Source organism: Symsagittifera roscoffensis, chromosome 3 (genome assembly GCF_963678635.1).
Source record: "Symsagittifera roscoffensis chromosome 3, txSymRosc1.1, whole genome shotgun sequence".
NCBI lineage: Eukaryota > Metazoa > Xenacoelomorpha > Acoela > Convolutidae > Symsagittifera > Symsagittifera roscoffensis.
The window spans coordinates 57,762,322-57,779,401 of NC_087064.1; the positions used below are offsets into that span (position 1 = coordinate 57,762,322).

General features: G+C 35.1%; 2 protein-coding genes across 3 annotated transcripts in view; both read left to right on the forward strand.

The window, feature by feature from the left end:
- Nucleotides 1-17,080, forward strand: part of LOC134842983 (protein phosphatase 1 regulatory subunit 21-like) — a 435,837-nt gene that overhangs the window by 329,383 nt on the left and 89,374 nt on the right. The window lies entirely within an intron of this gene.
- On the forward strand, nt 3,465-8,858 carry LOC134842131 (loricrin-like). 2 transcript variants are annotated; one of them, XM_063858330.1, is made up of 4 exons: nt 3,465-3,922; nt 6,222-6,324; nt 7,108-7,291; nt 8,251-8,858. In XM_063858330.1, exons 1-4 carry the CDS (start codon nt 3,523-3,525, stop codon nt 8,617-8,619), a joined length of 1,056 nt encoding a protein of 351 aa, XP_063714400.1. In that variant the 5' UTR covers nt 3,465-3,522; the 3' UTR covers nt 8,620-8,858. The 2 variants fall into 2 exon arrangements, with proteins under 2 accessions (XP_063714400.1, XP_063714401.1); XM_063858331.1 differs by having other exon boundaries at nt 7,123-7,291.

Consider the following 17,080-nt stretch of genomic DNA (forward strand, 5'->3'; position numbering starts at 1 on the left):
AAATAGCGCAGGCAAATCTCTAAAAAAGACAAAATCAGTTACACAAATCTCACTTTTTGCAAAGTTTTGTCCCGAGCCCACAAAATCACTGAAGGCGCCTTTTAAACCTTTCAGGGCCAATTGGCCAAAAAAATATGCCGTAAACAGGAAAAAATATGAAAAACGAATTGTTTTCAATGTGTTTAATATACAGCAACAAATGACTAACAACTAGCTTAATTTTAGGATTGTTGGAAGCGAGAATATTTGAAATTTTTCTTAATTTTCTTAGCCTTAAAAAAACTACGGAGACAACCTAACTAGCAGAGAAGATTACAAAAGTCTTATATTGAATAAGATATAAAGGCTTACAAAATAAAATTTTGAACACGTTCGAAAAGTAAATAAAGATAGTCGGTGGCAGTGCAAGTAGCACAGAATGTTCCGACCATAATCCTATAAAATATATAATAAAGTGTTAGTTTTTTGCGAGTCGTGTGATAAAAGGATTGAACAAAAACCGGGGTTTTATTCACATTCGTTAGTCGTAGTAAATACGGCCAATCGGACAACTTTTTTACTCGAAAAAAAATTATATGCTAAAACTAAGGCAAAACTTCAGCCATATCTAACATTTTATCTTTTTTTGTAGAATTAGTTTTTAAATTTTGAAGTTTTTTATTACCAAGATGGCGCTAAAAGTTATCGATACTTTTTTTACTGGGGTTCATTTTCTTCTACAATAAACCTGCTCGATTACGATGGTTTTTTGTGGTAATTATTTTGTATTAAAAAAATATATGCCTGTCCGCTCACCTCATTCGCTCACCTCATTCGCACAAAATTAAACAAAAAAAAAATAAAAAATGACTAAAAGAACTTCAATTTGATATATCACTCGACCCTTTCCGATGAATATTTGTTGTGCCTGATTTTGCTTGGACAAAAAAGAAAAAAAAAGAAAAAAAAACTAAAAGAAACCCAAATACAAAGCTCCTCACCATTTTCAATGGTCGGAACAACAAGAAAAAAAGTTAGTGAGAAGCCTTGAATGAAGAATTTCAAGGCTTACTTCAGTTTAACTAGTGCACACTTTGTGTATCAGATCATATTTTGTTTGAATATAGCTACCCAGAAACAGTTGTGAATCTGTTTTCTGTTCATTATCTATTGTAATTTTCATTTCAATGAAACTTGGTACCGGAATTGTTGCAGCTTCTCAGCAGCTACTTTTCATAGAGCTTCAAGTTGAACTTCTTTTCATGATGATTTTGAATTTTAATGCGCTCCAAGTTTTTATATCAACCAATTCGCACACGAAAAAAAATGGCTAAGCAAAGTTTTTATAGGCTGCAACAATTTTTTCTACGGTAAAACTGTTCTCGGTCTTACAAAATCTACAGATTTGTCAATTTTTTACCCAAAAAAGCAACGTGTTTTTAAAACAAATTATTTGATTCTGTATTGTTGTTTTTCTGGGAACCTTCATGTCTCCATTTTTATTAGTTTTTCCTGTTTTATGAAATTTAGTAACTGATTAATTCAAAAAATCCTCAGCTTAAGTTTTTATTGTTCGGGTTTATGGAACCAGTTTGAAGCTAGTTATTTAATTAATTTTATTTAACTTTACTGTAAAAAATTCATAGCCAAACCAGTCATAATTCATGACTAAACCCTACTCTATATTTGTAAACCTGAAAACCTAGTGGTTCAGAGAATTAAAAATAAAGAATCAAATCAGCTATTTTCTTTTCTCCAGTAACTTTGCTAAAAACCAGTATGCTGCTAAATCTATTGAGATAAGGAGATACAAAGGTAAGATTAGGATTGATATTGTTCTAACAAGTTGCACGAACCTATCCGACCGAAAATAGATAGCGTGACGAACAGACGATGTACCCTATTCGAAATTATTCTATGAGAAGGCCACCCCGGACCTAAGCTCATTGAGTTTTTTAACTGATTAATCAGGTAATAAATTGTTTTTTTTTTGTGTTCGGCTTTTATAGAGTTGAATGATGTGGTAGTTTTGATTGATATAACATCCGCGCACAACTTCATGCTAATGATTTGTTGAAGCTTGCTGATTTTTTGAACTAAGATTAAGTGCTTCCTTTGTCCAATTTTCTAGATACCTTTTTCTAAGTATCAATTTTCTCAGAATTGGAAAATAGTTGATCCTATCTATTTGCATAGCTCTTACACGCCAAACTTTCTGATTTGGGTTACATATCAATGGTTTTGTGTCACCGAATTGTTTTTTTTTCATTGTCAATTTAATTATTTTGGCGTTTTCTGCATTTGTTATTCAATTGAATGATCAGATTATTTTTTGCTATGAAATCTCAAGTAATCTCAAGAAATTGTGTAAGACCCCAATTGAGAATTTCAAACATTTTTGATTGCATTTCATATTAGTGTTTAAATTTATATTTATGTTTGGAATGTTTCACAGCTCTAAGGGACAGTTATGATGTGCGTAGTAACTTGATTAGCCCTGTTTGATTGCCCAAAAAATCATCGGTGCTCAATGTAATTCTAGTAGTTGCATAGTCGCAATTTTTGTTCAAAAAAGAATCAAATAATCCCATGAGAGTGCGGTTTGCTGCTTGTTATTGTTATTTTTCTCTTCAAAACCCTTCAAATTATTTTTTATTTCATGATTTGGTTGAGGGTCGGTAATTGTGTGTAAAAGTTTTAGAACGTATCCAAGTTTTGCAAGTTCCCTGTTCTTGGTGATATGTAAAGACATGATAAAATCACTGAAAGCTTCAAAATCATTGATGGACACCATTGAACTATCAAAATTTGGAGCATTTTATCAATCAATTTTTTTTCTTCCATTTTTCATACACTATGCGGTTTCGGGATAGGTACATACGCCATCCAATCGAGTATTTCTTGAGTGTTCAATTATGTTTTGGTATTGACTGTTTAATTGGAATTGGCTTGTTGATTTTCTTCCAATCAAGTTTCTGTTGAGCAATCTTTAATTTTGGGTTAAGTTGGTTCATTGAAATTTTTAATACCGTGCAAGTCTCCTCGAATTGTAGATTTTCGTTGTTCACTAATTAAAAAAATACTTGAAAAACAGTTCGGAGACAATGTTTGAAAAACAGGCAAAGAAAAGCGTTTCGAGAAATTTCTACAATTCTTGTGCCCAGAAAGTGCGTTTTTTGGCCTGCGCTGCGCTCTCAAGTTTTTTATTAAGTTGCGCCTAGAGCAACCCGAGAAAAACTTTAGGCTTGATTGGCCGAAACTAGATGTCGTAAAAAAGTTTCCACGCGGGAATATGGCGGGTTCGAACCCTTTGTTAATGAGAGGATCGAATATCAAATAGGGGCATGTCCATCCATTATTCCCTCTCAAAATCTGCTCACGGATGAAGCCAGATATTGGAGCCAATAAAAATTCGTTGTTCTGTTATTATTTGTTTATTGCAAAATCCTTCTTGGAGTTGTCTGCCCTATTTTTTGCATAGAGGTAGTCTCCTGTGAAGGCTGTTACTCCGGCTACCAATGTCACTACTGCAGTATAGAAGGTATGGCTTTCTCAATGGACGGGGGAAATCTGCTTGGAATGTTCTCAGAAACGGACGAGGAAAGTTGCCGAAAGAAGTGCGCAGAAGACGAAAAGTGCTCGTATTATACAATTCATTTGGCTGACAGATACCTCATGCCTAATACGTGCACTTTGATGTCGGCTTCTTCAAAACCCGAGGTCTGCAAGTCGTGTCGAACGGGTCCAAAATCTTGTAACTTTTACGAAAATTGTAAACCGAACGAAGCTGTTATCATGTCAGCTTCGAATCTTTCGTCTTCTCAGAAAATTGAAACAAACGAAACTATCAAAATCGATACTATGGGCTGCACGGTCAAAGCAAACTTGCTTGCAGTGGGAGGTGGTGGCACTGGTGGTAGAGACAGTTTCAGCTCCAGTGCCAGTGCGTGAAATAAATGCATACAATTTCTAAAATTATAGTTTTCCGACAAAATTTGTTAAGTTGCTTTGAATCCGCAGAAAATTAACACACACACACACACACACACACACAAAACAGAAAATATAGGTTGATTTTTTTTAGCATCATTAACTCGGGTCGAGATGCTCACTGTGCGTTTTGACGCGTCAAGATCAAAAATCAGTTTGTTTCGACCGTGTCGATTAAATTCGGTATTTTTCGACTTTCTCGACCTAAGTCGGGTTATGTTTTGATTTTCTCGGCCAAAAAGTGCTCAATTTTGCTCGACCCTAGCAAGATTTGTTTTGACCGTCTCGAACAAGTTCAGGTTTGTTTCGACTTCCAATCTACATATGCTATCCAAAAATAAACTTTACAATTTATGCTTTTCGGGTAAAGTCTCGGCTTATGCTTTTCAGGATGATTTTCTTCAGTATGAAATTAATTTAGTTTTAATGGTAATTCCAATGCTTCGTATACTGAACTGTTTTTGAGCTAACTTTTTCTGTCTTATGGATTTCTGCTTTTCAATTTGTCGAAAACGTTCAAACGTTGGCTGCGCGCACCGAGGGTCCATGGACTCTAATCGGTTATAATGGATTCCCGAGAGACAAATAATCCATTATAATCCATTAAAGATGTAAAGTTCAGACCACGAAATCATTTATATTGCCATTATAAATCATGAATTTGGAAAAAAAATTCCAACTTAATCCATTATTTTTGGCAAGTAAAATCGATTAATTTTGCCAATATAATCCATTATTATCAATTATTTTTGAAATGAAAATCCATTATAATCCATTATAATCGATTATAATCTATTTTATTTTTAGAACTAAATTCGGTCTTTTATGCAGCAATTTTGCAAATAGTTGCAAAAAAATTTGCAAAACGAATGCCAGGTTTTTTTTTACTAAATGCCATGTCTCAACGTCACTCCCTCAAGTTTTTTGACTTCTCCCCAACTAAAGGGGAATAAACCGAGAGCCGAGACTGGGAATAAACGGGGGGGGGGGGTCAATAATTGACCCCCTTACCCAAAGTTTACCAATGAAAAACTCCCCCATGTTAAATCATAAGGGGGGATGGCGCTTGTGGTAAACTGGCAGTGAGGGGGGATAAACGGGGGCAGGGTAAGTAAAGGGGGTGTAAACTGAGACAAATTGAAAAAGTAGAGACAAAAAAATATAAATTTTAATGTGAAATGTAACATTTTATGACACGTAATCCGTAGTAACTACATTAAACATGAAATGGATTATATTGACATATGAAATATTAGGGTTGTAATTAATTTTTAATTGACTATAATTAAAAACTTTGTAATTTTTATAGATACTGACCATCTTATGACCATATTATCGATTATGATCCATGGCGCTCGGTGCGATTGATTTTGAAAGAAATTTTCGTGTTGACTGCGTCTTACACGGGGACAATTGGTATGTTTCGACCCTAAACTCGGCCAAACTAAGGTATTCTTTGCTGTTTCCGTCCAAAATGCTGAAACGGTCTCGAGCGAATCCGGGTATGATTCGGCTTTATCGACCGAAAAGAGTGGAAAGAACCGTGAAAAGATATGTTTCGACAAAAAAACATTCTCGAAAAAAATATATTCTCGTTTTTTGCTCGACCCAAGCGAGATATGTTTGACAACCTCGGACAAAGTCGGATATCTTTCGACTTTCAATCAACTTATGCTACCCAAACATAACTTTTATAATTCATGCTGTTCCTGTAATGTCTCGAGTGCTCGAGGTATACTTCGACCGTGCTCGAGTAAGTTTCGACCGTGATCGGGGTATGTTTCGACAGCGCTCGACCGACTTTTGATAAGCTTCGACCGTGTACGCACCATGTTTTGAGTCTGTGCACGACCCAAACCTCTGTATCGACTATTCATTTCCGTTCTAGCAATGACATATGCTCGACGTTCAAAGCCGAAACAAATAAAATGAGCACCTCGGCCCGGGAAGTGTAGAAAATTTGGTCTAATGTTTCATGTTTTGAAGTTTATTAATGTTTTTGCGCTCACTTTTAATGATTTTGCTCGAACTTTTGAAGTATCCATTTTTTCTATCTTTTCTAATGATTTTGCTTTCACTGCAAACTAAAATTTTTGAAAGCTGATTCAATAATGTCTAATGAATAAAAAACTTTATTGAAAAACTTTCAATTTTTCCATGGATGGGGCTCTACAGATCAATTTGGCCATTTGTCAAAAACAGAACATAGAAAATGGTTCAAAGGAAAATTGAAATTAAATTATATCACGTAGCGAGATATGGCGGTGGTGGCAGTGGCTTCTTGGACTACTCAATTATTTCTATCCCTTTCACGAAACGGTTCTTCACTTACGTCGGCAAAGGCTGGGAGAAAGGGTACAGCTTACAAACTAATAGCTGATATGCCTCAGAGCTTTCCAGAAATCAAATGCGGGCCAAGATTTTTCTCGAGGAAAGTGTGTGTGTGTGTGAGAGTGTGACTGTGTGTGTGTGTGTGGGGGGGGGGGGGGAAAGCACTGAAACTTAAAAGTACTGAAATTTTAGTAGTTTTTTTTAAATACCCAAAGTAATTCGGAACTCCCAGAAAACGGAAGGTTTTGGAAATTTTGACCAAACGTTTTGGCGCAAGCTCACCGTCAAAGTTTAGTATACATTGATTGCGAAGGCGCATATTTTTTTTAAGGGTTGGATGATCAAAATTGTGTGTCGATCAGGGGGTCAAACATTTCGGTGCCAAAAAGAAGCGGATTCTGAGCTGCGTTTTGGTCAATTTATTTTTGAGATCGATCGAGTAACTTTTTCGAGCTGTCCTCAAAGACGTTTTGTTTTGCAAAAAGGCTGAGAAAATTAGTTTTGCAAAAATGCATCCTCGTGATGCCCTTGTTCGAAGATTTTGACCAAGCTAGGGTGTTTGGGCGCTCATTTTTAATCTAGAGGAAAAAATGATCAATTGCTCAAATTTTTCACAAAAACCTGACAAAAACATTGACGAAAAAGGATCAGAAAGTTTCCAAATAGTTCAGAACATTCTGAACAGCTTTTGCGGCTGATAATTATCCAAAGAAATGGTTTTTGTGTTTATATTTGTTAAATTTAGTCGGTATATTATATGATGGTCCGAACCTGAACCGGGGTAATTAAAATTTGAATCCGATTCAGCTCCGATGCGTATAGCAGAGAAAGCAGCTCATATACATCCCATCGTGTATCATATTACGATGAATATGCGGATCATTTCGCAGAACCTCAAGAGCAAAGTAATCTCAAATCCACTTCCAACTATTATGCTGGTCAGAACACGATGGTTATAAGTGAAGACGGGGAGGTCATAGCTGATGCAAAGGTGCGTAGACGACAAAAATCAACGAAACATATTCATGTAGCAGTAATATAACTAGCAAAGACTGCTCGTGTAAGTCGATGCCCTGAATGTTCCGATTGTCCATTTTAAATTTTGAGTTACATTTCTTACAAAAATTTTCATTACGAGGCAAAACTGTTCACTGGAAAGGCGCACAATTTTGTGTCTGCATGTTTCTGGGTTCCAGAGACAAGTCTTTATTTATGTTAAAATTTTGTCGAAACGATAAAAAAAAGAACAAAGAAGAACAAAGATTCATCGTAATGTTGAATTTTACAAAAAAACCGTCAGCAAATTCAAAAAACAAAATGATATATTTAGCATTTAAAATTACCCTATATGGATCATTTAGCGCGCATCAATTCGATGTGGATTTTTTTGAGCTGGGCTAATTTGGCGCGTTTACTACGCCCTAGATAAATTAGACATTTTCGCACTTAAGTTACCACAAAGCGGCCAAATTAGTCACAAACTCAAGTCTCCATATCTTCATGGTAAAAAAAACTGTTTGTCAGAATTGCTGAATTAAAAAGTGAAAATTGCTCCAAGCAATTTTTTTCGTCACTTTTGTCACAATAATATGCAATAACATTCAGATGCTAGTCTGTGTAATTGTTTGCAACACATTAGCTCAGAGCAAATGTAAATTGGTTGAGCCAAATGTAACAGGCGGCAATTGGAATCAGAAGATTAAGCAGAGAACACTGATTCACATGCAGTACCCTATTTGCTAATGGATTGTTACGAGTTGCCGCCTGTTACGAATTGTCGCCTATTACAAATTGTCGCCTATCACGAATTGTCGGCTGTTACGAATTGTCGCCTAATAGGAATTGTCGCCCAACCCACCAAATGAGCTGAGATTCGGAATGACTGGGTCGAGTTGAAATCCAGTATTATATAGATTGGCTGTGATGGGAAATAATCTTGGTTTGTTATAGGGTGGAGAAGGAGGTTACAGCACTGCGGGGGGCGATGGGTTCAGTGGGGGAGGATCTGAAGGGGGACAATGCGGCGGCTCCAATGGAGACAACGGGGGTAGCTCTAATCAGGACAAGGGTGGAAATGGCAGTGGAATCGACATCAGACGGGATGTCCAGCCTTTGTTTCGAGAGTTTGAACTGGAACCGGCTCCGGGAGGTAGGGGATCTACAAAATCTTCAAGCAGGGTCGCCAGCGGAGGTGGAGGCGGAGGAGGTGTTTTTGTCAATGGGAGAAGCTATTCGTATGGCCAAGGAGGTGACGGGTATGACTCATCCAGACCACCGCATGGGAACTCAGGTGTCATACTTTTCGAGATACAGTTCTAGCGTTCTTTGAATATGTAACTGCCTCATTGTGTTACAGAATATCTCAAATTAAACTGACGATCGTTTTCCAGATACTTCATTCAATAACAGTTCTAAAATGATTCTTTATCTTTGCTGTGATTTATTATGCTCTCAAATCGCTTGTATTCTTTTCGAGGTAACAATTTTGCCAAATGTAATCAAATTAGCCAAAAAATAACTGACTGTCTCACATGCACAATTATAATTTTGAATTTAAATTGTTAAGCTTCTAGAAATCACATAAGACAGCTCGATCGGGGCGATGAAATGTAAATAAATTAGGTTTTAAATATTATATAATTGAGGTTCTATTGAGCTTACCTCAAAAATTATCAAAAATTTTGCTGGATTCTCGGGAATAGTTTACAAGGTTGCATTCTCAAATTCTTCAATTTTATACATCATATGCATTTCAAAATTAGTTGAAAAATTTTTTTGTCGCCATCAATGAAATGCTAGTCATACAATTTCCATATATGGGAATTGTATGATAAGCATTTTTTCAAAAAACAAAACCTCGGTTTTTTCATCACCAGACTGTTTTGTTAGAATTAAACAGCCGCAGAAATTAATTTTTATCTTTTTTCAACCACTTTTTGAAATTGTACGAAAATTGTATGACAAGCATTTTTCCATGCATTTGATGTATGAAATTGTATGATAAGCATTTTCGGTGTATGGAGGTCAACCCGGGACTATTGCAGCCGACATAGGTCAGGCTGTGATAGGCATAGAGCTAGAGGTCAAACGAGAGCTTGTCCTCACACACTATGGCCATCGCAGAGGATCGAATACACGAACGAATTTATGGCCTCAAGTTGATATACTTTTAGGAAAGCTATAAACCGCTCTTTTCTCAACCTCTCGTCTTAGACTTTTGCTCATTAAAAACTACAAGAAATGATTTTTTAAAAAGAAGTTAATTTGCCCCCAGTCAACATTCGAATAACTCGAAAGTTAATTGATTTTTTTATTCATTCCGCGTTTTGATTAAATAGATTAAAACTTGTTGATGTACAAAAAAAAGAAAACAGATTAAAAAAATTCAATTTTATGCAACTTAACCTCATCATAGACTGCATTTATATTATGATACATTGATTAATACTATCAAGTTGGCGAAAACTGAAATGCTCCAAAACTACTTCAAATTGTGCTGACTATTATCCGACTAGTTGTTGATCTCCGCTTGAAGATTCGACAAATTCGAATCAATTTGAACCGAGTGGCCCACCATTGTCGGTTTGAACTGCGCGGCCAGTCGCAGAATCTCGGACGCCAAACTTTCGAACTCGGGATTTGTGCACTTATCGTTGACATTCTCCAACATTTCGCCATACTTTCCGTAGAACACATCTGCTCGGTTCACGTTTTCCGAGTCCCAATTTAGAATGTTCTGGGCAGCTTTGTTCACGCTCGGATGCTCAACGCTCGCCTGTACTTCGGATTCGAGCTCGATTTCCGAGCTGACGATTTCGCTGTCGGCTTCATTTTCCTCCGACACGACTAGCAGCAAACACTGATTTGTCAAATTCACGACATCTGCAACATGACATTTGCAATCTGATTCTTCATTTTCGGATAAAATATTCATTGAATTAGCTTTCCGAAGAATTTCTTGGCAAATATTTTGGATTTGGACTAAAGTTTTGTGAACCATTTTCTGTTGGTTATTGCTGATGCTTCAATATTGCGCATATTGTTTCCATCTCCAAATACAAAAGCCGCCAAAGTTAAACATGCAAAAATTGTTTTTCCAATATCAGGCAACATTTTTAAAAGTCTTTCTGTTTTTGTTGTTGTTTTGACCTATTTGAGTTTTTTTGTTTTAAAGCAGCCAATTGGTAGTTGGTTTTTCCTGAAGAGTGAATTGCTGAACTATTTGACTCTTTGTTGAACTCGTTTCCCTACTTGATTCCAATATGTTCCGCAATCAGGGATGCTCATTTCAAACTGTTCACTAAGTTAGATTTTGTGAATGCGCTGCATGCCTATTTGTTATTGAGAAGTATTTCGAAAGTTAATTGAACTTTAAAGTTGCGAGAGGATAGCGTTTGAAAAAACCGAAGCACAGAAAAGCCGAAAAGTTTGAACGGACTCAAAGTTAAACAGTTTATAAAGTCAGAAGCAAATCTAAGCTTTTCGCAATGGGGCCTTACAAGTTTGAACTCTCAGCAAATTTTCCACCCTTTTTATGAGTTGGGCAAACTAAATTTGCAGCACCAAAACAGTTGTTATCAATAATTTGTCGCCGCAGGCAAATTTCAAAGAAATCTGCCAAAAAAAAAGATTTGTTTTTTCAAAAATGATCGATGACTTGCAGTAGGAAGCGCGCGACAAAAAAACGTGTAAAACATGCGTCCTTCTTATTTGGTTAAGAAATTGTTTATAAATTGATTAACTTTTTTGAGCCGAACCAATTAGAACTATCAGAAGACCTGTCCTTATACAACCCGCAGTAACAAAAATGGATTTAATGAAACTATATTGGATTTTAAACAGTGCGAAGCTAAATACAAAATTGAACAAGGATAACCATTTACTGTGCAAGTAGCAAAAAATGTTCCGACCAGTCTTAAAAACCTACAAAAAAATTGTTTTTTCATTTAGTGTCGTTTTTTTTGGCTTGGTGTGATAAAAGAATCTGAGCGAAAAAGTAGAGCTTAAGCATTTTCGTCAGTCATGTAAAATATGCAAATTGGAAAACAATTTTTGAAGACAAATAACAAGAAAAACAAAAATAAATTTAAAAAAAATTAAATCTTTTTTAAAATAAATTTTCGCGACTTTTTTCCTAAATTTTTGAAGTTTTTGATTCGTAAGATGAAGCTATACCGCCCATAAACCAACTTATCTGAAAATTTTTTATTTCGCTCGAATCACGACTAAAAGGGCTTCAATATGATATATCACTCATTTTGTCCAAAGCTTATTTGTGGTAGCTGATTTTGCGTGGAATACAAAACGAAGAAAAACCTTAAACACACCCGAAAACATAGTCGAAATCAACAACTTCCTGCACAAATTAGCAGACAATGATTGCAACGTTGATGTGATTAACCAGATTAATGCAAACGCCATTTTATATTCTCAGCAGTGTACGAAACAATTCCCAAACATAGCTGTTATTAAAGCTAAGCAGTATTTAGAGGCGAACAATCTTGTCGAAGTTCTTTTTGACAAAGGCTTGGGATTTTGTTTACTGTACAAAACAACTTACGTTTCCAAAGTCCAGCAATTAACTAGTGGTGATCAGTTTGAGTCATTGGACGTTACCAAACCCCATAAAATGCTAAAGAAGTATCTATTGCAGAAGAAGAGAAAATCAATGCTGAACTGTCTGATTTGAGGAGAAACGGTCTTTTATCTGAAGACCTTTATAAGAAGTCTCGCTCCACTGGTGTTCAAGTTGTTCGATTGAATGGTCTAGCTTAAGTTCACAAAAACAACTCACCATTGATACCTATACTGTCTTTGCCTGGCTCTCGTTATCAAAATTTATCCGTGACTTAACAGCTTGAATGAGAACCTGAAGTTTACTTGTAAACAAGAATCTTCTTGCAGTTTACCTTTTTTAAATTTTTAGCGCTGATACCAGCTTATCCACTACTTGGTGCGATAAACCAACAGCCACTGAACTGTGTATGAACTTCCACTCTGTTGCTGATACGAAGTATAAACGTTCAATCGTAGCAGGCATGGTGTACCGGGCTTAACGCTCATGCTCATGCTGATCCTTATTTATTTGTTGTTTAAAGTTAGGATTGTCCATACTCGAGAAAAATCAGTATCCTCCGGAATTTTATAACCCTATTGTTAGAAAAACACTTGGCGATAATAATACTACTGATCATGATAAACCTAAGCAGACTCGTGGGTCAAAGAAAAGTGATGACAGGGTTTTTGCCTTTATTCAGTATCGTGGTTCCATTACCGACAGTTTTTTGAGAAAATTTTTTTCTGACAGTGACATTCCAGTACAATTGAATCTTCTTACTGCGAAATTACGTCAATATGTTTCTGCACTTAAGGAGCCTGTTCCTTTATTGTTCCGAAGTCGTGTCGTGCATAAAATTATATGTCGGCGACCAGTCCGTCATCTTACGACTCCTTCGCGAATATAGTTACCAGGCTGCTCCAGTTCGACAACATTTAGATTCTTGTAATACTCCAAAATCAACAGTTACTATCAAAAATATTCAGAGCAGCAACAGTGTGTCAACTTATCATTTGAGTGTTTCCCAGTTACGACCATCCTTCAATACTCGCGACAAATTCAATTCGAAGGACTTCTTAGTGAGATTTCATTGACTCGAAAGGCGACGCTCGTAGTTCAATATTATTGCAACTTCGTTGTCGCCTACCCATGACTTTTAATTTAAAAAATTCTGGTGCTACCAGTGTGTGTAATTTTATTGCTCTTTTCACAGTGTATATAGTTCTTCAGATATGTCCTCATGATGAGTTTTGTTACTCGAAATGCATTGGCATTTTACATCTTTTTTTTTAAATGAAAATAACGTTCCTCCCCATTTTCAATGGTCGCAACAATAATCTACAATCACTTTGCGACCAATAGTCGATTTTATACAGATAGAGTAAACTTTTTTCAGTAAACATTTACAATTTCCCGTATAAAATTAATCAATTTTCTGTAAAGCCTGCATACAACCTTATATAATCTGAAAAAAAAATTGTTTGAAACTTATGTAACAATCTGTTTGAAACTTATGATATTGTCTATAACCTACAGAAGCCGTATAAGGGCCAGTGTTAAGCCTCAAACATTTAAACCATATTAACGTATGGGTTTCTTCACAAACTTTTACTCACGGGAATCTCCATTGTTGCGAGCTGAAAAGTTATTGAGAGCTAAGTACAGGTGGAAGATAGTGGCTGACCGTAAGACCATAAGATTCAGAAAATCCGCTTAAGTTTCTGCAATCAAAGGATTTTGGCGGTCCGACAAACATTTTTAATGAAATTTTCTCCAAGTTTCTTTTCAAGCAACAATTTTTCAGAGCTATTGTCATGTCAGCAAACAAAACATTTGAAAAATCATTTTTCATTAAAATTTTTTTGCTCCAGCTCATTGCATATAACGGATATCTATAATGTAATTTTTCGATTTTTTGAGGGTCGACTTAATTGGTTTCCTGAGCGCTTCCGGAAAATTATTTATAAATTTTGAAACTTTTTTTAAAATCAGGTCAAAATAGCCATTTTTGGGAACTTTTGAGACAACTTTGATAAAAAAAATTGCGTTTATTTTGCGCGCCCTCACAATGAAATGAAAGTTTAAGAAAATATGAGACTAAAATTTAAATAAAGAACAAGGTCATTTTCTTTTAGAAAAAATAATTTTAGGGAACATTATCAAAATTTTAGATAACACTTTATTTTACAGTTTTGCATTGCCATACTAGCTTGGCAACTTGATGAATATCAAGATTCCTTTGTCGATCCATTACATCATTGCATAAATTCAAAAACCTAACACGATCACTCAACACGATCTAAATATTTTTGAAGAACAAGCAACTGTACCCTTTCTCTGCATGAAGACAACGACTCCACAACACGAGCAACGGTTTCTTTCTCCTCATTCACGCAGCCACTGCTTCAAACGAATCTTCTCTAAGAATCAAAAAATCTCGCCATCCATCTGTCTCTACAATGAACATTAAATTTAAAATTTACTAACCACGGATCGATGGAGCCACATTAAAACTGGTATCTATATCCAATTATATTATTGATAAAACTATATCTGTAAAGTATTTCTAACTAACAAATCATGATCCATAAACAACACTTACGATAAATTGTAAACCTGAAATTATTCATAGTTTCAGCAAGAGAACAAAATAAATATATTTTAGCAAACAGTCGTTCTCCTTCAGAACAGTTCCTGATATCTTATCTCGCAAATGCAGTATACACTAGATCTATTGAGACTAAGAGATGTAAGAGTAAGAGTAACATCAGAATTAGACTAAAAAGTTGCACAAATCTATTCGGCCGAAAATAAGATAGCGTGACGATAAGACTGTGTACCTTATCTGAAGTTACTCTATGAGAGAGCCACCACGGGCATAAATTCAATTTTGTTTAAAAATAAGAAATTTGCAAAAACCTTGATTTGGGCCAACTTTCTGGACTAAATAAATTGAAACGTTTTGAATCAAAGTATCTAAACAAACATTCAAAGTAGTTGACATAGCCAGCCTGTAATATGAATACGAAGAAACAATCGGGGTTGAAATAGGCATTTCAATTTCACTTCCTTTTCTACTGTTTGTGGCGTTAGTCATATAAATTTTTTACATATATATATATGTAAATTATCATTGTTCTTTTCAAAAAAACTAATTATAAGAAACTCAAACGAGACTGCTCGTATCAGGGCGAAGCCCTGAATGTTTCGACTGCCTTTTAAGGTTTATGGAGCAGCAGTAATAACATTAAAAAAATAAAATAAAATAAAATAAAATGAAATTTTTTTTTTCTTAAGTTTGAAATTGTTTATGAAAATCATCCCCCCACACGCCATTTAAAGTACAATAAGATAGATTTCATTCCTTGTAACAAATCAATTGTAGCAAAGAAGGTTGGTTCAACCAATTTGGAACGATTTATAAGAAGGATTAAATCTCCGCTTACTCGTTAATATCGAATTATATCGCGCGTTAATTGTCCCAAATTGGTCAATATGGCCAAAATGGCAATCTTTAAACCCTCATAACTTTACGAAAAATGATCACAGGTGAAATATCTTTACAAATTCAAGCTCAAGACAACAATACCTTTTGAATGATATAAAAAATTTCACTCAAAAATTGTTAGTTAAAAAGTCTAAATTTGTCTGAAGAAAAAAAACCCACCCCGAGCACAAATATTCCGTTACTTTCGTATCGAAAGTCGGAACAACAAGACTGCTTGCGTATCACAAAGCACAATTTTGAATGTTACGATTGCACTTAAAGGCAGATTTAAAAGTTTTTTGGTCGGGACTTTCGTGCCTTCGATCTCTCACAGTCAGTTTATTACAACCCTAAGCTTTCCTAGAACAAATTGAATGAAACGTTATTTTCATTTATAAGAATAATTATACGCATTGTCTGGTGATTTTTATGAAGACAATTGTCGGTATAATTCAATGACACCAATTCGAAGTTTAATTGAGACTAATGTACCCTTTTTGCGGATATCCTTTTTTCTAGAATAATTTTTTTTGGAAAATTTAAGGCAGAATCGATATTCGCAAACAGACGCAGATGATCCTTGATTGCTTCATTTGAAATGAGAAATCGTCTTTTGACAACATGAAATAAGCCAACTTTTATGTTTATAATTGAATAATAACACTTTATGTCAGCTGTTTATAAAAAAAGGTTTCAAGTAACGCAATGAGGCTTTTTTTTAATTTTTTATTAGAAGAAGCCATTTTTGAATATTCTTTTACACACTTTTTTTCAAAAAAGCTGAGAAATCAACTTGCAAAAAATATATAATTTGGTCAACAAAAAATTCAAGATTCAACTGCTAGCTACAATAGCCATATTTGAAAGCAACTTTTTTATTAGTAGACCTTTTCATGAACTGTGTTATATCCAATTTGCGATTCGTGATTGCTTATGCTATTGATGTAAGGGAAAAATCAAATTTCATAGAAAAAGATATTCAAAGGCTAATGAAAAAAAGAACTTTTTGGATCAGAAAACTGCTCTACAATATACACGGATCGAACAGAAGTTACTGTTTTCAACAATAAGTTGAACATTTGGAAAAATAAAACTGGTTTACATTTTAATTTAGCTTGCAAAATGTTTTTTGCAACAACCGAAAACATGCTTTTTCAGTGTTTTTGAGAACCTTGGTTATCTTTCTTTGTCCAATGTTCATATAAAAAATAAAATTTATCTATATGTACATGTATATCTATATATACATAGACATACCTTTATAATGAAAATGAGTGACCCTGTATCACGTTATCACTGTTGGAATAAAAATTCGGTGAATTTTCTTATTAAAAGTAGATGCCCGGTTGCTGTGTAGAGGACTCAAAATGCACAGACCACGCTTATTTTTGTTCCAACATTTTGAAAATAGGGAAAAACTTTATATTCGAGTGTTTTTTTCTACTTTTTTTGTTTTCCGCCCAAAAATGGACTGGGTTGACTGATAGATCATAAGAAAAACCTTTCAGTCGTGATTTGAACCACACTAAAAATTTCCCAAAATTTTTCTAGTTTCGATTTGGATTTGATTTTCAGAAAAACGCTCAACAAGCAATTCTGTAGTAGTGATATTATTGAAAGCATATAACATTGTTCTCACTGACCAATGAGATTTTACTATAAGCCATCGTTTACCAAGCACCGATGTTGAACGGACGCTGAAGTCGATATATATTGTTTAAAAGCACCGTTCAGTA

Excerpts from the sequence above, each read along its gene's own strand:
- LOC134842131 (XM_063858330.1), top strand. The coding sequence starts at position 3,523 with ATGGCTTTCTCAATGGACGGGGGAAATCTGCTTGGAATGTTCTCAGAA. Across the intron at positions 6,325-7,107 it reads GGCAAAGGCTGGGAGAAAGG|CTCCGATGCGTATAGCAGAG; the intron begins GTACAGCTTACA and ends AATCCGATTCAG. Across the intron at positions 7,292-8,250 it reads AGGTCATAGCTGATGCAAAG|GGTGGAGAAGGAGGTTACAG; the intron begins GTGCGTAGACGA and ends GGTTTGTTATAG.